This window comes from Anas acuta, chromosome 8, assembly GCF_963932015.1.
Source record: "Anas acuta chromosome 8, bAnaAcu1.1, whole genome shotgun sequence".
Lineage (NCBI taxonomy): Eukaryota > Metazoa > Chordata > Aves > Anseriformes > Anatidae > Anas > Anas acuta.
The window spans coordinates 17,241,878-17,265,104 of NC_088986.1; the positions used below are offsets into that span (position 1 = coordinate 17,241,878).

At 40.9% G+C, this 23,227-nt stretch overlaps 1 protein-coding gene across 3 annotated transcripts; it reads right to left on the reverse strand.

Annotated features, from left to right (window-relative positions):
- Window positions 1-495: 495 nt before the first annotated feature.
- On the reverse strand, window positions 496-17,660 carry IVNS1ABP (influenza virus NS1A binding protein). 3 transcript variants are annotated; one of them, XM_068691258.1, is made up of 15 exons: window positions 17,495-17,660; window positions 11,490-11,737; window positions 10,042-10,164; window positions 9,409-9,578; window positions 9,252-9,327; window positions 8,369-8,542; window positions 7,802-7,927; window positions 6,304-6,411; window positions 4,012-4,138; window positions 3,499-3,723; window positions 3,277-3,398; window positions 2,979-3,105; window positions 2,767-2,898; window positions 2,439-2,612; window positions 496-1,931 (listed from the first exon to the last, which is right to left on the reverse strand). In XM_068691258.1, the coding sequence occupies exons 3-15, from the start codon at window positions 10,150-10,152 to the stop codon at window positions 1,678-1,680; spliced, it is 1,926 nt and encodes a 641-aa protein (XP_068547359.1). In that variant the 5' UTR covers window positions 10,153-10,164; window positions 11,490-11,737; window positions 17,495-17,660; the 3' UTR covers window positions 496-1,677. The 3 variants fall into 3 exon arrangements, with proteins under 3 accessions (XP_068547359.1, XP_068547357.1, XP_068547358.1); XM_068691256.1 differs by having other exon boundaries at window positions 10,042-10,168; XM_068691257.1 differs by lacking the exon at window positions 17,495-17,660 and adding an exon at window positions 12,147-12,414 and having other exon boundaries at window positions 10,042-10,168.
- Between the last annotated feature and the right edge of the window lie 5,567 nt (window positions 17,661-23,227).

The window sequence follows — 23,227 nt, forward strand, 5'->3', positions numbered from 1 at the left end:
AGCTGTTATCTTGTTGAGAGGTAAATCAAAGCATTGAGTTCAGAATGGCATGGGGACAGAAATGAGCACTACCACGGGTGCAGCTTTATTTCCTACACCTACTTGCTTAACGCTTAGGAACACACCTAAATGAAGTTTCTTTTAAATGTTTCAGACACAGGACCAGTTTCTCATATCACCTTCAGTACCACCCTACTTCAAGTCACATGGCCCCTAGTAGGAGCAACACTTTCTCAAAACCAGGGGCAGCAGCTGGATGTGGTGAGCCAGGCTTTGGTGTCTGCACCCAGGAGCTCAGGGATCTCCAACCACAGGCAAGTGGAGTACACAGCCTTTCACCCCCCAAAGGCTGAGCTGCAGCCATTCAGTTAAATATCCTATATTGCTTGCCTGAAGCCTATATGCATCTGAAACTCCCATTTCACTGGTGTAAGTTTTTTGTAAACTGTCTCATTAAAGAAATGAACACCAAGACACAGCACAGGAAGCGGGTGGTGCAAGGATTTCCCAAAAGGTACCTTTAATGTGTTTGCATCAGCAGCAAGCAGTTAAGTGCTAGTTTTGGCACCAGGAGTTTAGATGTGCAGCACTACACATTAGACACCAAGTCATCCAAACCAACATTTTATCCATATGAGTAGAGAAAGTGAACTAAAACATAGCACTATGAGTACATATGAAGTCAAGTTATCGGTGTTCTATCACCTTTTCAGTTTGTAATATTAGAAAAATAAAACAGTTACTAATCAGATGAATATATTGTCATTGCCAACTTGGAAGAGTTTAAAAAACATGAGAAAAACCCCACACTTAAGTTTGTTTTACAAATGTTAGGTCAACCCTAGTAACAAAACTGCTGTACAGAAAGCACCCTCTACGTTTTTGTCAAAATATTTGGAGCCAAAATAATTTTCCCATGCTAGAAAGTCACAGCTATGTTATGTTCAGAAACTCCATTTGGATCTAATGAAAGTGTTGCCTACTAAGTTGCAATATTGTAGCAGAGGCAAAAGCTCAGAAGCTCAAGTACAGTGGTAAATTGCAGTCCCACTCAGTCTCTATAAACTCCAAGGTTGTCCATTTATCTGCTGTTTTCATTTCAACAGATAAAATACTCTGTTGAGTATATAAAAACTGTTATAAAAAGGCAATCATAAAAGATAAGGTATTGGCAGGCATGTCAGCTTTTTTAATAAAAAAAATAGCCATTATATCTATTTAAATAAGGCTTCTTGTTACAGATTGTTCCAGTTACTGAAGAAAACAAGGCCTGATGAAAAAAGGATCCCCCATAAACCTCACACTTCCTGCCCCAAGAACACATTGTACAGAAAAGAAAACATCATATAATGTGCAAAGTGACAAAAACAAACACTGGGGGAAGCTCCTGAAATGATATGCTCCATCTAGTTTCTCTTGCACTATCGTCAAAGTCTTAAAAAACAAAACAAAAAAAAACACCACCCTGAAACAAAAGTTCTAAAATACACAAAAAACCCTTCATCTTGATATTCTTTCCAAAACAAATATGTACAGCACATTAATATGCAATATGCAAAAGCTCTGTGTTGCTGTTGGCAACATCTATGCCCTCCCCAACCCTATTCACAGGTGTACCTCTACTAAAACACAATTACATCACTAAGCCTGTTAGTTTGAAAAGGTAATTTAATTCATCTAAAACTTGTAAATTTTCGTGTAGGGGCTCCATTCATTTGTTTCTGGATTGTAGACTTCAATTGTGTTCAGGAATTCGTTGCCATCAAATCCCCCAACTGCATAAATAGTGTTTGCCACTGTCGTGATGCCAGCATTGCTTCTTGGAGTAGTCATATTTCCCATCATCTTCCACTCGTTTTTAGCAGGGTCATACATCTCCACACAGCTCACTGCATGGGAGCCATCAAAGCCTCCACCAACAAAGAGTTTTCCTATGAAAAAGAGACAAAATAGGTGTTTCACTGCTAAGCACCCACTGTACTTCCAAACACAGCCTTCCTTTCCTGGAAGACCAAGCCAGAAAGAAGGAACGTAAGGGTTTCCTGGCAGAAACTTGCTTTTTTCAAGGTCTGGAGTTACAGCCCTACCCTACTGAGCTCTTCTGATCGTTAGGGCTGATTGGTCTGAAATAATTTCCAAAGCCCAAATTCAAACAGATGCAGTTCTGCAAGCTGCAAGGGTGATGTTTGGGGTGGGGAGAAAAGGAGGAGAGAGTGAGAGAAGAAAAAAGGGCTGGGGGAGATGCTCCCAAAATAAGAGCTTTTTGTTATTATGGTTACAGTTTTTAAATAATTGAAGGCATAAACCAAGTTCTTCCTGTATCGTTTCCTCCCTTTATTAGAATACAAAGGAACACACCTTTGTGTTCTACCTTCACCGTAGTTCAACATGAAAAATTCATTAAGCATAAGAGGCTGTGTAAGACCGCGGAAGCCTACCATCGTGAACAGCCACCCCAGCTCCCCGTCGAGCCATGTTCATGGGTGCAATCAAAGTCCAGGTATCATTCTCCGGATTGTAACGCTCCACGCTGCTCAGGCAGTTCCACGATTCTGCTCCCCCAATTATGTACAAATAGCCACCGAGCTCACACACTGCAGACTGATGTCTCCCTGCAACCAAACACCATGAGTTACAGCCCAGCACAGAAGTAGTGCACTAATAACTTGCCACAGCAGCTGAAACTTATCCAGCTTTTTTGTTTAAAATCCATGGTTTTGCAACTGCCCTTTTTCCCCTCCCTCCCAAATTGCACAGCAGACTTACGGACATTAAGTGGAGCACAACTTGTCCACGATTTTGTTAGAGGATCAAACACATCACAGTTCTTAAGTCCCTTTTGGCCATAAGGATCTGAACCACCAACAATGTAAAGTTTTCCATTCAGGGCACATACTCCTATTCATATAGGAAAGAATAATAAGTAAGCTAATAAATTAATAAAGAAAATAACAGTTGATCAGCTGCAGATGTGTTACCTGCATTGCAACGATTGGTTCTCAGTTCTGGAACAGGAGTCCAATCATCTATTTCTGGCTCATACATTTCTCCACAGCTCAAGTCATCCGAGTGGCCATTTGACCCACCCACAACATACAGCTGCCCCTACATGGAAAAAATGAGTACTTTCACATACAAGTGGTCAACTCAAAACATTACCACTTTAGTAAGCTCATAAATTCAATTAAGCAACTTGTATTATGGTTATATAAGGTTTCCAATATTTGTCCCACTTATGTTTACATAATCTCAACATATTATCTGATCTCCACACACCATTAAAACTGCCATCTGGAACCGAGCTCTCGGTGTTCTCATAGGTGCGATGAAAGTCCAAGCGTCCTTCTGTGGATCATAGCATTCCACTGTGCGCAAGCATTCCTCTCTGTTATATCCACCTAAAATCAAGAGTTTAAATGGTATCAAACTTCCAAAGATCAATTGCACCCCTTACAAATTGAGGGAGCTGTTTTAAAGAACTGTTACTCATTCTCTTACCTGCAGCGATCAGCTTGCCGTTCAGTTCAGCTGTGCCCAACCCAGACCGAGCATACTGCATGGGAGACATGGGCTTCTCTATCACGTCGTTTGGCTGAAGCTCAAAGCTCAGACTCTTCAGCAGTCGTGGTGTGCTTGTGGGAGAGCTCTGAGGGCTGTTGCGGCCATGCAGGAATATCACGCACAGCACGCCGTCCAGAACAGCGAGACACAGGTAGGTATTACCTGTAAGTCAGGAGAACAGGAAAGAAGACCGATACGAATGACTTGGAACTTTCTGGGTCAAATTATACACAACACAGGATTTCTGATGGCCCTGTGGACATGGGATCAAAACACTGGTGATCCCAGCTTGGCCCCAATTATTTTAGAAACATCCCACAAATTAGTGTATCATCAGTAAGAAAAAGTGCTGCTTAGAGATGTTGAAGGGAACCCTTGAGGGTGAGAGGTGGTGGGTACGTAACACCAGATGCATCTTTAGACAACTCCCCTGCCTCCTCAGATACTCACTGGAAGTTTTCTCTGAAGCAATGATTTTCCATTCATGTTTAGGACTCTGAACAGTAGCACTTGGAGAAAGACTTCCAGAGGAGCTGCTACTTATCTGCTTGTGATCATTCTCACGTGGTGGCTTCTTCTGCAAAATCAAAAGGCAGCTACAGAAACCTATCCAGAGACTACTCCTCCTTCTACCTTTGCTTCCCTGAGCTAACACATAACTATTCAAGAGAACGCTTCAGCTACCACCTCCACAGAGCATCATGTATAGCCCACCTACCACTGCATACTCAACAACAGTAGCCAAAACCCTACATCTTAGCTCAGTACTCATTTCATCCTCTGATTGCACCTTTGTACTGCTGGTGTATGACTAGAAATCATTCCAAATTCCTGGATAAGAATATGCATTACTATCAGGTTTTTCAAGGGTAAGGAAAAACCTTCATCTATTTGGAAAAAAAATTATTTACAAAGTAGAAGCTACACTTGAACTCTGCTTCTGGAACTTGAGTTAACTGTATAAACCTTTTCGGAAGTGAATTAACTATTCTCTTCATTCCCTGAAGATGAATTAATTTCAGTTCAGTTCCTCTCTGTGTTCCGATTAGCCATTTCTTGGATTTTACTCCCTTGATACTTCCCACTAACAGGAGATTACTGCTCTCTTTTCTTCTTCAATTAAATTTATACTGTAGTTCACATTATTTTGCTAAACTAAGAAAAGCCAAAATTTCACATTTCAGACACAGCTCATTGGGTTATGCAGGCTTTTTCTGAATCAGAAGAACCAAAAGAGAGGTTAAAATTCTGTTTTGTTAAGAAGACATTATAACCACAGAACCAAAATTTACAGTGCCTGCACAGTTCCCTGGAGTCTGATTTCTATGGAAACTGTCATAAGATTTCCAGAATACACCATCTAACTCATAGATAACCTTACACAGAGTTTGACAGCTACACTCAGTTTTGCATGAAAACCAATTCATTTGTGGATAGCATTTTTGTTTCTGAATCTTCATTTAGTTAAAAAGCTTATTCTTTTATTCTTGAACTACCTCAACAGTCACTGACATTGCAAACAACATCTGTAATTCAGAAGTTTTATAATTACTGACCAATTTTCCAGACCCATTGTCTGTGGGCTTTTGGTGTTCTCTCGACTGCCTGACTTTTCAAAAGCTGGACGCAAATTTCTGAAATTGTTAATTCCAGTTATCAAAAAGGATTTTAAAAAGAAGTTGAGGGCTCTTTGGCCTCATTTCTGAAGAAGAAATTTTTGCAAGTTCACCTCTTAGCTTTTAACTACTATAAGGAATAGCATCGAAAGGTGGTGAAATCTGTGAGGGTTTGCTAAGAAGAATTACAACAAGTAGAATATTATCTGGCTGCATTTTCATCTCTCTTCACTTCTAAAATCCACATTCCAAGATGGAAGTATTTTACATAACCATTTGCAAAAAATTTCAAGTAATATATACTTGCACACATCACTTATGAATTAAAATACACATACTTTTAGCTCAGTGAATTTAAACAAACTATATTTGGATAAAGCAACTGATAGTTTACATTTATTATTTATTATTAGCCTTTGTTTATTTTTTTGTTTGTTTCTTAAATAGTCTCCATTGTCCTAAGCCACGTGTTTTTCAGGAGCTGAGAATCAGTACCATATTTAGCTGGAAGTAAAAAAAATAATAAAAAAATCTCAAAAACCACAAGACAGGCAAAGCATCAGCTCTCTCTCTGGCTCAGAAATTATATACAGATGTTTGTTTTTTTTAAATCTCTCTTGCACATTACCAATACAGCTGAACAAAAGAAATGGATGCTGGCAGCTGAAAGAATAGAACTTATGTCTGGAATCTTTTTCTGTGCCAAAATCTTAACAGATGCATAAGTCATTCTCATGAACAGGAAAACTGCAAGCCAAGCAGTCAGTCCACGATTCTTTTCGGTCTCTTGGAGATGATTTCGTCTACATTTCTATTACACTACAACTGACCTGCTACAGCTGACTGCTTCTCTACCATTTCCTCCTTCTAACAGCCTAAGATTTATTCAGAAGTCAAACCTAAAGCACTTAATGTTGCAAAGGCTCACTTTGAGTCAGTCTGCTGATAAACTAACAGGAGAGTGTAAATCATTGCGTCCAGCAGTTTTGAGAAAAATACGCTTTCTTGTCACGTATTTCACCATTAAAACTACTGCTGCTTCCTCTGCTACAGTATACAGGACTTCAGGTTGCTGTGAACTGCTCCGGTCTATCTGAGGTTACCTCGGACTCTCTGCAAGTTGTACCTGCACAAACTGAATGTGGTCATCATCACTGCCATACACCTCAGCCTGTCCATCTAGCAGATTTCCATCAAGCAGCTTGTGATCAGCTGAGTAGTACAGCGTTTGAACCTGCAAAAACAACAACAGAATACCCATGTGGCTACTGTCTCCATTATTACTTAGCTACAGGCAGATTACAAAAGGCAGTCGCCAGCATACTTCTCGTCATCTCATCTCAATCTAGCGGAATGACAAAACTAAAAGGAAGCAGATGTCATGGTGGCAATCTTCAAACATTGGATGAAGGTTCCTTACTTTCTCAGCTTGAAAGAAATCTTCAGTTTCCAAGGACTTCTACTGTTTTTTCCAGCACAGAAACATTAGACAAGCAAGAGGTACATTAATTTGCAGAATTACACAAATTCACAATCTCATGCAAGCATTTTTGTTATCCCCGCAAACAAGTTTTCTGCTTTGAAAAATACACATATTTATGTTGACCAGAAAGAGTTAAGGGAAGCCAACAGTGGACTCTAAAAGAAAGGTATGGGGATGAGGGAAGACAACACAAGTTTAAGCTCTGGAAGAAACTGTTGTCCACGTCTAAACATCAGATGCAACCGTTTCAATGAAATGCATCTGAATTTCAACATGATCAAAACTTAAAATTAATTAGTTATTCGAAGAGGAAACATACACTCAAGAAGGTATGACAGTTATCAACATGTACTTTTGCCTATACAAGTGTTTCTGAAGATCTACTGTGCCTGTAGTAACAAACTGGGAAAATTCTGATGTTTGGTGTCTATTTCTAAAGCCCATTTTTTCCAGCCAATTAGAAATTTTGATTCCCCACCAATTCTTCCATTAAATACTGCCCAGGCTATATCTAATATTATTATTCATGAGTAAAGCCATTTAATAACACACAACTTTTAAAATAATATATCCTGTAAAGGAGTAAGTAAACACCATTAAATCATCATCATCGTTCTCTGCCCACAGCGGATTTTCTTAGGAGAACTGGGGCAGGACTGCTGCTTCTGTACGTGTCAATACACTTGAGGTTTCTTCTTGGTTCTTCAGCCTTGGTATCCTAGTTTTGTTAATAAACCTATGGGGAGATAAATCAATGGGGAGGAACAACCATTAGAAGCTTTTACCTACTTTGCATTTACAAGTAAAACCTGCAAAGGAAAACATCAAGAATCTACAGCAAGTTTCAGTACCACCTCCCCAGTTCTAAAGCAAGATACATGCCACTTCTGAGATTTCTATACAGCACATAGTGAGCAAAAAAGGAAAGCGGAAGACCAGACTGAACAGTTCATTCAGCTCACCTGAACACCCCCCCAGTTTCTCAGCTTAGGGGTACCTACAGTAAAATTTAAATTCTTCAGGGTCATAGTTAAAAAAAGTGGAAAAAAAAAAAAGAAAAAGGGATCATCCTTCATACTGATTTTTTTTTATATTAAAAAAAAAGACAATGATGTTTAATCCCATTTTCTTAAAGACTAACCTCTTCCATTAGATCTTCCAGGCTGTCTCCATTCTCCCAGATGCTGCGCTGTACCCAGTTGATTACCTTTGTGTACAATTTGCCATTGCTAGGTAGGCCAACATTGTCTTCAAGCATTACTTCAAGCTTGAAATAGAAGAGGAAGGGAAGTGAATTACTGAATGACTTACTCCTTGGGTTTTACCCTTTTATTTGCAGCATACTGTACCTGATATAGTGAGCATTACTCCTGCTTTTCAGTGGAGCTAGAAGACAGCAGGAGCTTTCGGTTTGTGCAGTAGAAACTAGTAAGCACATTGAAGTACAACTGCAGTTGTACTCAACTGTACTTGACTGCTCTACAGTCAAGTTGCACATTAGCATGAATGTGCATGTTGTTTTTTTTTTCAACATGAACAGAATGTTCATGTTGTTTTTTTTAAAAACTCAGCATACTATGGCTTCCCTTTTGGGAGCAGGAAAGCTTTACATTTGTTCCTTGGATTACTTTTTGTAAAGGTGATTTCTAACTCCCTTCACGTTGCCTGCTGTCCCATACCAAAAGTAAGTCTACAAACTTCGGCTAACCTTTAACCGTGGAAGTTTGAGAAATTCCTCCTGTTCTGAAATCTGCAAAAGATGTTCCTGAATGTAGCCATCAATCTTGTTCAACAAACGTGAGTCTCCCATAGAACTTCCAAAATTTCGGTAAGAGATGCAGCTCTGAACATCCATCTTGGAGAGCAAGTAGTCACCACAAACCTTTTAAGAAAGGAAGCTGCATCTTAATTTACACGCTTTTTGTATGTACAAATTATCCACCCCAACATAGAAACAATTTTTATTTTTTTTAACTGCAGAACAGTGACTGTTTGTCTGTTGTCATCTCCCCGCACTAGCTGCTATAAATGAAATGTCGCCTTCCGTAAGAATATGCATACATTAGCTTTTATATGTGTAGGACTTTCTTCTACTTACACATACGCGTTTCTTTGCAAATCTGTTCAAAACTGCCTACCTGCAATTAAGTGAAGACACAAATCCCAATTGCCTTATCAAAGGTATCCCCATTTTCAGCAAGAGCAAGCATTTTGGAAACCAAGCTCAAAACTTAGGTTCCGCAGTGTGTGTGTTACTTCTTTTTCACATACCACTGCCACAGACTTACAGAGCCAATTATGTCCCCCCAAAACAACCAAGCACATCAGTGCTCCCATGAACCGTAAGGTAATTAACCAGCTAAGATTCATAAGCCATTTTACTTACACATGTGCACAAACAGCTTCAGAGAGCCCTTCAGCACAAGGATAACACAAACCGAAGCAATACATGCTGATGTCACTCAAATTAACACTATGCAAAAGCTTACCCGCTAAGCACTTTTTCCACAGAATTTTTTAGTCTCATTACCACCAAAAAGCATAACACTGTCTGACTGAGAAAACAGAACAGACCTCTGGAAGATCTGTACCTGCTTAACTCTCTCCATCTTCAACTTCTTTGCTGCTGAGTATACATCTTTCACCAGTTCTTTATCAGCTTTTAACCTATTGAAGAAAGAAACGTAACTTTGTTACTTTGATTCTTTATAATTAAAACTTGCCCTCATTTCTCAGAAAAGTACTTACTGAGCAGTATAGGCATAGTTCAACAGAACTTCAACAGCATCTGGATTGAGATCATCGAATTTGACATGGGAAATTCCATGAGAATCACTATCACTATTGAAGATTTCGAACAGGTAGGGACTGCAGCAAGCCAGCACAGCTCTGTGCGCCAACATCTCATGTCCACACACCTTTATTTAAAAAACAGATGAAAATCCACAGGGTTGTAAGATTTTCTAAAAAAAATATATTTATATTGTAACACAGTATAAAGACCTTCCCAAGTGAATGGCACAATTCAAATCAATTTATTGATCAATAGTAATCAATACTGCCTTCAACTTACATCACCTGAAAAAAATCACTAGTGTTGTATGGTGCTTCTCTCAAAGTAGTATCTTTTTTTTTTTTAATTATGGATTTTCCAGAAATATATATATATTACTAGTACTGTATATATATATAGTAATATATATACATATATATATATACTGTATATATATGTGTATATATAGTATATATATATATATATACTGTATATATATTACTATAGTAATATATATATATATATATATATATATATATATATATAGTACTACAAAACATAATGAAAAAACACATTCAACCATAATACTTGAGAGGAAAAAAAGTTACCTGGAGTCGGACATCGCAGAACTGACCACTTTTACGTAAGGCATTTAGTTTGGCAACAGATGACTCGATGAAATTTTCATCTTCAAACATCAAATATCCATTAGGAATCATTTTGGAGTTGGTCTGGCTGAGAACAGAATGTGTATCATTTTCAGATATAGCATTTTGCTTCCATATAGAAGTACAATTAACACATCACTTGCAAACATTCTTAAGAAATTTCTCAAAAGAACATCCTCCTCAAAAAAAAACAAACTACAAGAGTACAACTGCTGATGACTGTGTTAACAACAATACTTTGGATTGCCCAGATTAATGATTTTTCAAAATGAGATGCTCCACAACTTTTTTTTCCCCTTTCAACTTTTCTACATCCCATCTGCAGGTACCAGCAGATGCTGAACCTGTGCTTGCTCTCTGTGAGCAAACTGGAAACCACTAGATTAGGCAAGAAACTTTATTTCCCTCCATGAAGATCAGACCTGGAAGATTCATTGCTATTTTCTGCTCACTGCATAAAATGTCATATTGACCAGATTTATTTCTGCACAGACCTAAAGCGCAGCTGCATCGAAAACTAAAAACCGAGAATTTAAAGTAAAAAGGGAAGTCAAATAGCCATAGAAATTAAAAAGAAAAAATGTTTGATTTTATGAATGTAATGGCTGAAATATTTCAGAGTAGCTGAGAACTATAAGAGAAAACAGATTGAAATATGTTCTGTATCACCACCATGTATTTTAAGTCCTCATGAAGCTAAAGCAACTTCCCCTGAACATCTTACCCATATACAAACATGTCACCTCATGCAACTTGAACCAAGACTAGAAAAATAACTTCAGGAAACTATCTATCTTTTGAACTTGAAAGCTATTTTGTAAGTCATTTAACTCTTTTATTTTTATTTCTTTAAATCTAAGCACTTTTTCTAAAGTCCTCTTAAGAAATAGAAAGCAAACTAAGAGTACTAAAATAAGACCCTGAGATGACATACTGAATTTGTCTCTCTCTCAAATCTTTAAGTTTGAGTTGCCAATGTATGCAAAATTTCCTCAACAATTTTAGAGGAAATAATATGTGGAATGCTAGTAACATTATCAGCAATAATTTATATTTCCATATGAAATTAAAAAAAAAAATTAAATGATTAAACACCCCCCCCAACAAAATACAAAAATTGGAAATAAAAAAAAAAGTACAAAAATAATAGCAAGCTCCACACAAATAATTTTAGCTTTATTCCACTTGTTTTAACTTCACTTAATACAGAAAGTATTTGACTGTAAACTGGCAATAGTCTTACTTCCAGATGTTTCTATTTGCATAGATTTTCAATTGTTACAATTTAAACTAAAAAAAAAAAAAAAGAGAACAGGAAGTTTTTTTAAGTCACAGAATTTCAGCGAAACTATTAATTATTGAATACACATCTACCAGTATTAACTTACCTAGCAAATATATTACTGTAAATTTTTAACTGGGAGGTCTTAAATTATTCCTGTCGTATCCCTGTGTCAAAACAGAGCGCTTCAGTTTCAGTATCCTCTGATAGGGAAGATGTTTGTTGAAATGCAAAAACAGATGTGTCTTTGCAGCTGTAATATGGATTCCAAATCTATCAGGCTTGAAGATGATGTAATCAAGTCCTTAAGAGCTATAGACATGAATTTCTTCTGTGATAATCGTGCATCATAATCTGCAATAAAGAAATTATCAAGTAAGGACAATATATAATGCTGCCACATATTTCTGGTGAAATTTAGTCTCCTAAAAAGTTCCTGATGCCTCAAAAACAAGTCTTCTATACAAAGAGAAAACAACCTGAGAAATTCCATGTTGACACCACTACAGCCTCATGTCTAACAACAGGTGCACCACACCAGTTCCTACACACACAGAGACAAGATAGTAGCTATAGCAGTATTTAGAAAAAAAAAAAGAACAGCTGAATCCAATTTTCAGACAATTCCTTACCAATCCTGACTTTCAGCATTTCCTATATCTAGGTATCGCTGCTTGCTTACACAAGAAGACAAACTCTCAAGTAACAAAACAAAAACTACTAGACATATATAGAAAAAGAAGCCACTCCACATGCCTCCTACCTTTTGCTTTTCCTGTACTTGTCTACTTGTATCCTTCTTCTCCTAAACGCCTAAAATGGACCGAAGATGAATTAAGGACACGTCTGAAAGGACTGGACATGTCTCCAGTCTTAGGTACTTCCAAATAAACAACTATAGAGTCGGAAATTGCCGTTTTCTACGACAACCTCTTGGATAATGAATCTCTTCAGTACCCCCGAGCAGGACCCGTCAGCTGCAGCCAAGCCCCACGCTGGCACCGCAGCCCGGGGTAGCTCTGGGGGGATCCTTCGTGCGGGGGCTGTTTATGCCGGCCTTTGCGGGGAGGGGAGAAGGGGAGGAGGAGCAGCAGCGGGGAGGGAGCAGGCAACAACCACCCACTCTGGAACTTTCCATGACCCTGCTGCCGCCCCGGGAAAACATCAATCACTTCATCCACTTGAGTTCCCCGCTGCAGTTCCCGAGCGATATTTGTAGCTACAGATTAAATGCCGCACTGGGAATCAGGTTTCCTTAAAATAGGTGCAGCCCATTTTTCTTGTCAAAACTTAAAAGTCACCTACAGAGCAGGCAAAGAGCCCCATGGCTCTTCCTGCCCAGCCACAGCCAGGGCCATTTTGTCAGGAACTGGCCCTCCTCCGGACTTCAAGCAGATCAGCAGCATCTCAAGCACAGGACCGATCCTCCCAGGCAGCAGGGGGCATTAACCCACAGCACAGCAGCTCCCCAGGGAAAAAAACTGCTTCCACCCATCCCTGTCAGCTTCCCACAACCCTGAGGACAGGCCGTGGCAGCCAGCAGACAGCCAGGTAGCCAGAGTTAGCGTTAACTACATTTGGCCACTAGCAAAGGCATGAACACAAAGCAAACAACAGAAAATGAAGGCTTCTTGCCTTATTGGTGCTGCAGGGAAGACACCTCCAGTTTCTAAAGCAAACAAGAAGTTTCACTTCTTAAAAACAACCTGGTGTCCACACTGCCCGCGGAGATTCATCTCATTTGAAATATTCTCTTGTTCAAAGATGCAAAGATGCTATTTCAACACAAGTATGGCAGTGAACTAGTTCCAAAAGAAGTTGTAAGAAAGCAGTAGAAGTTGTGCTTCATCAAGACTATTTTCAAATGTACAAGAGTTACACCCAGAAGACCTCAGAGTTTGCAATTTCAGGTTTTAGACCTGCCTTTTCCCTCCCAGGGACCACCACCCAGGCACTGCTCACCTGCTCTGAGGTCCACAATTACCAAAGCAAATTAAATGTACATTGCTCCCATATCCAGACAAACAGGCTTCCAGCCTGCTTGCACATGGCATTATGTACTCCCCTGTTCAATATTCACTAGAACTGCTGCTAATTACCAGTGTCAAGGCTTTGGGTAGATTTCAAGTTACACGACAACTATTCAAATACTTTCAGTTAAATGCCAGAACCATCCCCATTCTGTCTGCATCTCCAGGCATGTCCTGCCATGTTCTGTTCTAACAGAACAACTTAATTTCATGGGCAGCGTTTCAACTTTGTCCTGTGTGCTCACTTACAACCTTCAAGACCTATAAAGGGCATCCAAAATAACTCTGGACTTAAACAAAAGATCTGTCCTTTAAAGTGTTCCTTCACACATGAATGCAAGACTCTGCATTTATGCACCTAGCAGTATTTTCTAATGTTTTCTAAGAATCTGAACATCTTAACTACTGCCACTAAGTTTTAGTACTGTTGTATGCAAACCATGGCTAGTATTAGTATTCAAAGGCAGCATTAATGAATATGCTTGTGTTATTTGCATTCTGCACACTTTCTGTTTTGGTACACCAATGGTAGAACAACTGTTTTCATCAGTTAAAAATCAACAAAAAGCCAAGAGTGACAGCATTTTCTACTTTAAAGGCTATAAAAAGGTACTGCAAACAAATTCCTTTCTGTGGTCACTTTGAAATTTACATAACCCTTTAAATACCAGTTTTTCTGATTTTTGCTTATATTCCCCTCTGGCTCACCATCAAGAACTGTCACCAGAACTATCACAATTTTTTTTTATTATTATTACTATTTTTAATTCTCCGGGATTTTTGGTTGTTTTTTTTTTTTTAAAAATCAAGTGTGACAGTCACAGATCACTGTAAGCTAGGTAAAGCATGAGGTCTGATACCTCTGAAATTACTTTTCAAGCTCCATCAAAATGGAATCATTTAAAGACTTTAAAGCCACAGAACCAGCACTCCCGAGCAGGAACTGGGTATCTCCATTTGAGAAAATTGTTTCTTGAGAGAAGGCGTATTTCCTGCATACAGTTTTAATCCAAAGCAAGAAGCGAGTGATCAGGGTTTGCATTGTAGTTTTTGCCTTAAGGATTTTGACTGGTGCTGAGCCTGGAGGCATCACCCCGCAGCCAGGAGCCAGCTCGAGGCTACTAAGCACTCCCGCCATGCTGCTGCAGCTGGGCAGAGGAATGCCACAACTCTGGTGCCTGCTTCTCACTCGACTGAAACTTCACTGGGTTCCCGTAACTGCGGTGCCTGAACACTTACCCCTATACACAGGCTGAGATCTCCATTTCCAGTGGTACATCTTCTTGTGGAAGATTCACAGCTCAGTTAAAATTTTCCACTATAAGTTCACTGCACGAAGCTGACTCCCAGAAGAGATATTTTCTCCTCTTAAACTCATCTTGTCATTTCACTGCATATACACTTTAAGGTGCATTTTCAAAAGACTCATTTAAGTAATGATGTCTTCTCATCTTTCACTGCACTCTCCTCTTACACCTATCTTGCAATGCAAACAGTACTGAAATATGATCAGGTCAGGCAGTTAGAAGAGCAATTAAATGTCATAATTAAGACATTTTACTTTGTTGGTTGTGTTTAGTACTTACAATCCCCTCACACAGAAAACATTCCAACATCAAAAACATTTTAAAAAGCCATTAAAAAAAACCTGCATTAAGATTACTGTTGAATTTCTCTGAAGTCTTAAACCCATTGCCATGATCTAGGACTGTCCTCTACAGAGCCACTTCTGGGGACAGCACGTGCTGCAGCCTTGGGTGAGGTACCAGGCCGGCAGGTCCCAGCACTAAGGCTGCCCATGGCCAAACACCACACGTGCTATTTATTTTTCCTCCCAGCTGAGAACTTAGGTCTAAGTCCGGTGGTACTTCCATGTGCAGTACTTCAGTAAAAAATTTAAGTTGATGCTTTATGCCAATTTTGCACAAGATTTTTCGCCATATTAAGGTATTACCTCTTCAACTCAACAGTAAACCATTGATTTTTCAGTTAATGTTTTAGTTTGGGAGACACTTTTAAAACTTTTGATTACAAGTTGATGCCTGTTGATAGAATGATTGACACTTGATTGACACTTGTTGATGCAGTGGAACATAAATGGAATTTAACACCACAGTTGGTGTTCCTAAATGTTTTCTGCTTGCTGAGGGCTTTCCTGCTTTTCACAGCCTACTTCAGAAGAAACACAGGTCAGACCTATGAGTACTTACAGTCCCTTACCCATATCATAATATATTTTCACATCTGGGTTTAATACTATGGGCTAAGACATATGCCAATGTAATTTACACCACTGAACAGACTCAACTTCTTTACACCAGTGATTTAATACAAGTAAAGACTCATAGATTATGTATCAAATTTGGTTTGCGTATTTACTTTTTGGTTATTTTCCACTACAGATTTAGTCTGGTCCGTAACTGTGACCTGTAAATGACATTGATGTGTTTGGCTGCAAATCAACCCACACCATGCCCCATGTCCCCACAGTGAGGAGAAAGGGATAGAGCATTTGCTATCACCAGTTAAGGACTGCAGGGAAAGGAGAAAGTACTATGGACATTTTCCAACACCTTTTACACGTAGTCCAAGAAAATGCAATACTTGTACTGTATTATAGAGAGCAAGGCTACAGAGCTCTGTACACACAAACGTGCTTGAAGACTTAGAGAAATTTACAAGAAGCAGGTTTTCTGCTAGAATGTTACTGCTCCTTCCACTACAACTCAGCTGCAACATCCTCAGCTGCAACACACTCAGCTGCCCAGTTAGGGCTCATTTCCAGTGCTTTTCTGCCACGCTTCTGACACGCTCTCTTTCACTGTCTGAAGTTCCTTTTTCCATACCATTTCTGCACTTCCTCTTCTCCTTTTCCTCCTTGTTAAAACTTTTTTGTTGTTGTTCTCATTGTCTTTGTCTACTTTCTGCCTCATACGTAGTCTGTTAAAACCTGAACCTCTCCCACCTCTCACCCCCATGGATTTCTGCTAGCACACTTCCTACAGTTCTTCAAATGTTTATCACACAACCAGCAAACTGTTTGGGTTTGTTTGTTGTCGCATCCCTCCCAGCTGGGCAGTTTTTGCCTTTAACACTCCCCACTCCTTAAAAACTCAAACTGAGGAAAAAAAAAAAAGTACCTATTTACAGTAGCTAAAGTACCATTTCCTAGTTGGCATGTATTTGCTGACTGTTGCATCCTGTGCTCCAGGAGCTGGGTTTGTGATGACAAAATCCACCTTCTAAAATTAAACCAACCTCACCATGGCAGCAGGACATCCTGCTTAGCTCCTTACTTTGTAGATCCCTGACGGAAAAGAATAAATGTGATGTCTACACACCCATTACTGAAAAAAAGGATTTCCCCTTCACAAACTGTGACGGATAAGGAGAGAGTGATGTGATACTGAATTTCCACTAGTCTGTCACCACTCGGCCTTGCTATCCTTCCTCCTTCGTGAGTAACTCGGCTGCCTCGCCTCTCACTTTGTCAACATTTTTTCACCCTTCACGGAACCGCATCCAATTTGCTTTTTGTGTTGCTGGGAGCCTGGGGCGCAGCCCCGAACCTGCCGAGGCCGGGGCGCTCTCCGCCCTGAAGGGCCCCAGAGGCGCTGCGAGGCCGCGGCTTGCAGGCAGGCGGCCCTGCCGCGGCTCGCCCCCTCCCCCCGAGCGCTCACGCCCAGCGGGGCTTTGATTTATCGCCCGCCTCCAGCAGCGCCACCGGGCCCGCAGCCGCGGTGCCGCCGCGTTATCTGGCCCCCAGAAGCGATGCGGGTGCCGGGTGGCAGCACGCGTCCCTCGGCCCCCGTGACTCGCTGCGCGCCAGGCCTGGCTCCGGGCGCTCTCCTCGGGCGGCCTGACCTTGGAGCGCCGCCTGAGGGCGGATCGCGCCTCCTCTCCTCGGCGCAACTTCGGGATCTGAGAAACGTCTTGCAAAAAGCACAACGCCCCGGCCCGGCGGGGAGGCGGAGGGCTCCACTCGCCCTGCCGGCCCCACGGCGCTGCCCGCCGCCATGCCCCGCGCCGGGAACAAAGAGCCGCGGCCCCCCGCCGCCCCCCGCGCCCCGCCGCCGCCCACCTGGTGCCTCTGAGCGCAGACGACGCCGTTCATATTGGGAGGCTCCAGGCTGCGGGGGAAGCCGAGGCGAAGACGCAGCCCCAGCCAGCAGGAAGAGGGAGCGGAGTGAGGCGGCGGCGGAGGGAGAACGCGAGGGAGAACGGAGGCGGCGGGCGGAGCGGGGCACGGCGCCGAGGACCCGCCGCCGGAGCAGGAAGAGCCCGCGGCGCCCTCCGCCTCCTGCGGGGCGGGCGGGAGGCGGTGCCGAGGCACGGGGCGGCCGCGCCCTGCCCGCCTCCGCGCTCCTTCCTGCCGTGTGGCCCTCCGTCCTGCCCCGGCTCCCGAGGGGTCAGGGCAAGGCGGCCGGCCGGAGGGTGGGGGTGCTGCCGCCGCCCGAGGGGAGCGGGAGCCGGTGGCGGCCGGGGGCCGTGAGGGGAGGCGGGAGGCGGGAGGCGAGAGGCGAGAGGCGAGAGGCTTGCCCCGGGGCTGCGAGAGCGCCGGCCCCGCAGGGAAGGAGGCGGCGTGAGAGAAGGCAGAGGCTGGCCCAGGGCCGTGTCTTTGCGCCTCGCGCCCTTACTGGTAGCTCTTAGCTCAAGCGCGCCCAGCTCGATGGGTTTGTTTCTCACACCTTTCCTCCTCAGCTGTGGTGGCCGCCCTTCACCTGGGCCTGTAGCTGAAGGCAGCCAGATGGGTGGACGGGCATAACACGAGGGCAGCTGGCGCGGGGCTCCCTGTGGCAGCCTGCCCGGTGTGGCAGCCTGCTCTGGCCTCAGCCTCTGTGAGCTGCTCGGATAAAGGCGTCTTCCCATCCGAATGTGAAATATGGCCCCGCTTTTCAAGATAAATCATATCTTCCTAGACAAAGGAGTTTTCAAACATAACTGCTGATAAATGAGGGGTGTTTGAAGTCTTGTCTGTTTATTATGTGTTTGCATGGGAGATAGTGTAATGGCTTTCTGATTCATGGCTGAGCCCTGAGTGCTACTGCAATATCATAATACATAAAACATGTAGTTGGATGAAGTCTGAGGTTCCTTGCTTATTTCCTAATTTAAAGCATCAAGGTCACCCGGAAGGCAGGGATATGCTTCCCCACACTATTTCCTCTGTACTTTCTTGTGATTCTGAGGCCACATTGGTCAGAAACTAGGGAATTTATAGGAGGTTATGTTAGATGCAGCTTCAGAATCTAAGCTGTCAAATATATAAGACATATATGATAATACTTTCCCATTTACCTAATACTCTCCAAGAGTCTCAATAGAAAAGCATATTTTGGAACACTGGAGTTGGATGGTTATGAGGTTACAAGAAGAAAGTGCTTCAGTCTGCTGAAAGTAATTGTCTAATGAGAGGTGAACCAGAGGCCTTAAGCCACAGGTACAGTGCTCAGGCGTACACATCTAACCACTCTCTGGCAATGTGTGTGGTAACGCAGCACCCGTGCTGCGCCCTCTTTCCAGATACTCACGCTGCCTGCAGCAAACAGTGCTGTCTTGGCTTCTCACCTCTCTCTGATATATTTCCACTCCCTGCTCCTTTCAATATTTAAATTACTAGCCACACCTCAGTGCCTACCTTCCCACTCTTTGCTTTCTTTTTGAATGAAGCTTCTTATTAAGGACATGCTAATCAAAAGCAGTTGTGGTAAAGCTGGGAGGGAGAGGGAGGTGAAGACAAGGCACAAGTACTATGATCAAATGAAACAGTTCTGGGGATGTTCCTTAATTAAGTAAATCTCGGTATTGCTCAAGCTGATGTTACAGTATTCTTAGGAAAGGATACGTCTTTATGAATCACCATTAATTTTCATTATCAGCTACTCTTAGTGATGTCAAAGAGCAAGCATAGCACCTTCTTCACAGCACAGTTAACAGGTGGGTATTTCCAGTTCTTTTCACATAGATGCTTGTGGCAAAGGAATATGTTTGTGCTTTTTGAGACTGGCTAGACTCTGATCTCGGCCATTGTCTTCTTGGGACCAGTTGCATTATGATCACCCAAACTCACAACCCCAGAAAGGTGCTTCTTGCTTTGTGATTTACATGAAATCTGTATACATTATTAAAACACCATTGTTACAGCTAATATGTAACTGTTTCCTGTGATGATGGAAAAGCCTTCTGTAACATGCAAATAAGATTATTTAAATTTGCTAAACACTCTGGTATCTGTCTCTATGAAACTTACGCTAATTGTTAGACACAATTATCACTCTTCCTTTAAGAGAGAGCAGTGAAAGTGAGATACAAGGGTGCTCTCCTTAGCTGTCACTTTTGCTCAAGAAAGCAAGACCTCTCAGAAATACTCAGGTATCACTCTCTTGCTTTGTTTGTTCTTTCATATATAACAATACAGTAGATTTAATATCACATGTATGAGTGCATTTTCTGCTTGAGTTTCACCTAGACTGTCCATTGGCTTAGCCAAAAGTGTATCTTGAAATCTTGAGCACCTTTACATAAATATTATAATAGTTTAAATGACCAGGCTAAGATAGCAGCTGCACCATTCCACATGTTAGTGAACTGTGGATGATACACGTTAAAACCTGGTAGTCAGAAATTGGCCACTGGCAAGCACTGAACATCAGGAGATCACTCTGTATAGATGAGGTCTCTGGAAGGGAAAAATATGCTTGGTGGAACAGAAGAGGCAAGTAGGCAGTATTGCATAGTTCTTGAAGCATGTCAATGAGTAGAATGCAGAAAGCTGTGACTGCAATTTTTTGTTTTGTAAGTGAGGTTGCTTGATCCATAAAGAAGAACACTTTATTGAAAGGGGCTGGTGGGATCAAGTTGATACCAGACAATTAAGTTCCTGGGAGCTAAAGCAGAAGAACTAGTTAGCACACGTGCAAACATCAGAGCAGCAGTGATGTTCATTAGGGTCCTAGAGCTCCTACTTTGACAGCTGTCCTATGCTGTAACAGTAATATTAAGATGTTGAGAACTCTTCTCTAACAGCATGTCTTTAATAACACTGTATTTCAAGAGAAAAAAAAAAAAAAAAAAAAAAGACTAAAGTTATGCTTGTGGAAGCTGAATTTGTAAATTTGTGGTACCAGGAAGGCTTATTGCCATAAACATTAAACTCTGCTTCCTCCACAGCTTAGTCACAAAGACCACCTGACATGTAAAAAATATTTCATTTGGTGACAGCAAAATATGTGGCTTGGATTGCTGTATTAAAAATGGAGAAAATTAAGAAAAAATACTTAAGTCCTAGAAGTAACAACAAATACTGCTTTCAGGTAAGAAACTCAACAATATAGCTTTAAATCTAGCATCATGGAGCTTTTCTTTTTTGACACATACTAGTATAGCTCAGTGACATGCCTTAGTGAGGCACATTACCAAGGTCAGGTCCATGACATTTAAGATGTCTTCCTTTAAAAATACAAATAGCTTTTATGAATGAACAGAATGTTTTGTTAGGCTGAATAAAATTTAGTGAAACCTCACTTAATATCTATATATATTTAAAATATAGATAGATAGGTCTTGCAATTAAAGGTCACTCATGTTCTCCCATATTATTATGTATACCAATTTACTGTTCCGTAAGTTTTCCCTGCTACATTTTGGAAGGATTTTCAGCAATTCATTATGGTTGCAGAAATCCTTGTGTAGAACATGTTTTGTTGGCGTCTTGGCTCTTAGAATCCTTAACAGTGACATTTTTAATGGTGTTTGGGGTGTAGAGGCTGAGTTGGAATTAATTGTCTGTGTTGGACTGTTTCCTGTAAATTCTGGCACATCGTTTGCCATCTGTCTGTCTGATAACAGCTACTCTGAGAAGTGCAGTTCTTCTCCTTTCCTTATTTATTCTTAGGCAAAACAGGATAATCATGGATGAATTCTTTACTCAGGAGCAAAGATTATCAGAAATTTAGACACAGTATGGGAGAATAGTGTTAATAACTGTGTCCTTACATTTTAAATGCTGGTTTTCTATCAAGTCTCTGTTCATCTTTCTTAAGGGGTGTAAACAACTTTGTTCCTTGCTTTTAGGAGACACCACAATGAACTTCCTTGATTTCAAATAGTTTTGTCTTGGATGGAAAACCAGAGACTCTCTTCAAGAAGTGTGTAGATGTAGATCTTAGTAACATGGTTTAGTGGTGGACTTGCCAGTACTAGGTTAAAGGTTGGACTAGAGGATCTTAGAGGTCTTTTCCAACCTGAATGATTCTATGATTCTTCTACACCAAGATTATAAATTGCGTCTCATCTAATTTACTGAATTAATAAACTGAATAATAAACTGAATAATTTTTAATTAATTACATTGGATTAAGCCAATAAGAAATTTGCCCAGGATTCTGACAGAGCCACTTGTTAGTGTCTTAAAAAAAATAGCTTCATCTAGCTACCTGTCCTTGAAGGATCATTCCTGCAATCTCAGAAACACAGCTTTTATCATAAAGCATCATGGGAGCTCCAATCTGCAGATGTATCTTGCATTGAGAAAATAGCTACAATTTTTGAAAAAGTATAGCTCTTAGCTCTTTCAAGACAATTCTTACCTGGTGACTGTCAGTGTATGCATTCAGTGCATGGAGATACCACCTTTATTTATGTTACAAGTCATCTTTATTTGGCCTGCAATATTTTAAATGGTATTTAACCAAGGTGTAGAGCCAATCTGAAAGACTGGATTTGCATATGTAAACTGTGTAATAGTGTTCACAAAGCAGTATCTGTCATGCCATTGCTCTCTGGGGAAACAAATCAAAATTTGATATTGAAATCTGATTCCCCAGCAAATGTGGTGGGACACATAAGGGAGACTTGCTTTAAGTTCAGTCCTTTGGACTATGCATGTTCAAGAGCTTCTCAAGAGCTGGATCAGGAATCCTCCTTTAAAAAAAAATAAATCTCCAGTTAATGGCTTTCCTGTAGAACGTGGAATTTTGTTATTGGTTAAAATTAACCAATAACATTTCCTTAACTCTTTCCTGATTTCAAGCTATATTAATTTATGGTTGCTGGGCAAATATATTGTACTTGTTCGTTATAAAAATGATTACTTGTTCCATATACATGTGCGTCTTTCTTGGTTCAATAAGGACAATAGTTTCTTTGGCAGAAACATCCTGTTCAGAGTGTTACAATAAAAGGCTGTAAAACTGTTTGCTCTTAAATTGTTTGCCTTCATGACCCTTAAACTTTCTGCCAGCTTCTGGCTGTGCATGCAAGAGCTTTGTACTATTTGTCCTTAGTGTTGCTTTCACAAAATATGTTTGTTGGCTGTACTGCCATATGGTAGCTCCCAATTAGCTTTTTCCTTCTCTCTCTCTCTTTTTTTTTTTTTCTTTTTCTTTTTTTTTTTTTCACCACAGAAACTACATCATTACTTTCACTCAGTGATCTAATGAAAAAATCTAAAAAATAAATCAGAAATTTTCAACTATGTGAATTTCTTCAAGCATTAGGATAGTAGTATTTGGAAATCTCTGGAAAACAAACAAACAAGGGAACACCTAATTGCCTCTAACCAGATGAAAAGTTACATTATTGTGAGATCACACAGGCAAAAGAAAGGGAGACGTGCAAATCTGGCAGCTGCCTCTTGTGCCAAGAACCGGTGAATCCCATTATGGCATAGTAGCTAGAAAAGGCTGCTTCCTGCCAGTGGTGTCACTTGCACTTCTGCAGAATTTTACATCCCTAATCTGGTCTTTAACTGATTACTGTAATTAGAAGCACTAGCATACAACTTTGGTAGCAGGCATAGCACCCTCTTAACAGA

Coding starts and splice junctions, on each gene's coding strand:
- IVNS1ABP (XM_068691258.1), bottom strand. CDS start 10,152: ATGATTCCTAATGGATATTTGATGTTTGAAGATGAAAATTTCATCGAG. Junction 8,543..9,251: donor AGATGGAGAGAGTTAAGCAG/GTACAGATCTTC, acceptor CTTTCTTAAAAG/GTTTGTGGTGACTACTTGCT. Junction 1,932..2,438: donor TGGGGTGGCTGTTCACGATG/GTAGGCTTCCGC, acceptor TCTTTTTCATAG/GAAAACTCTTTGTTGGTGGA.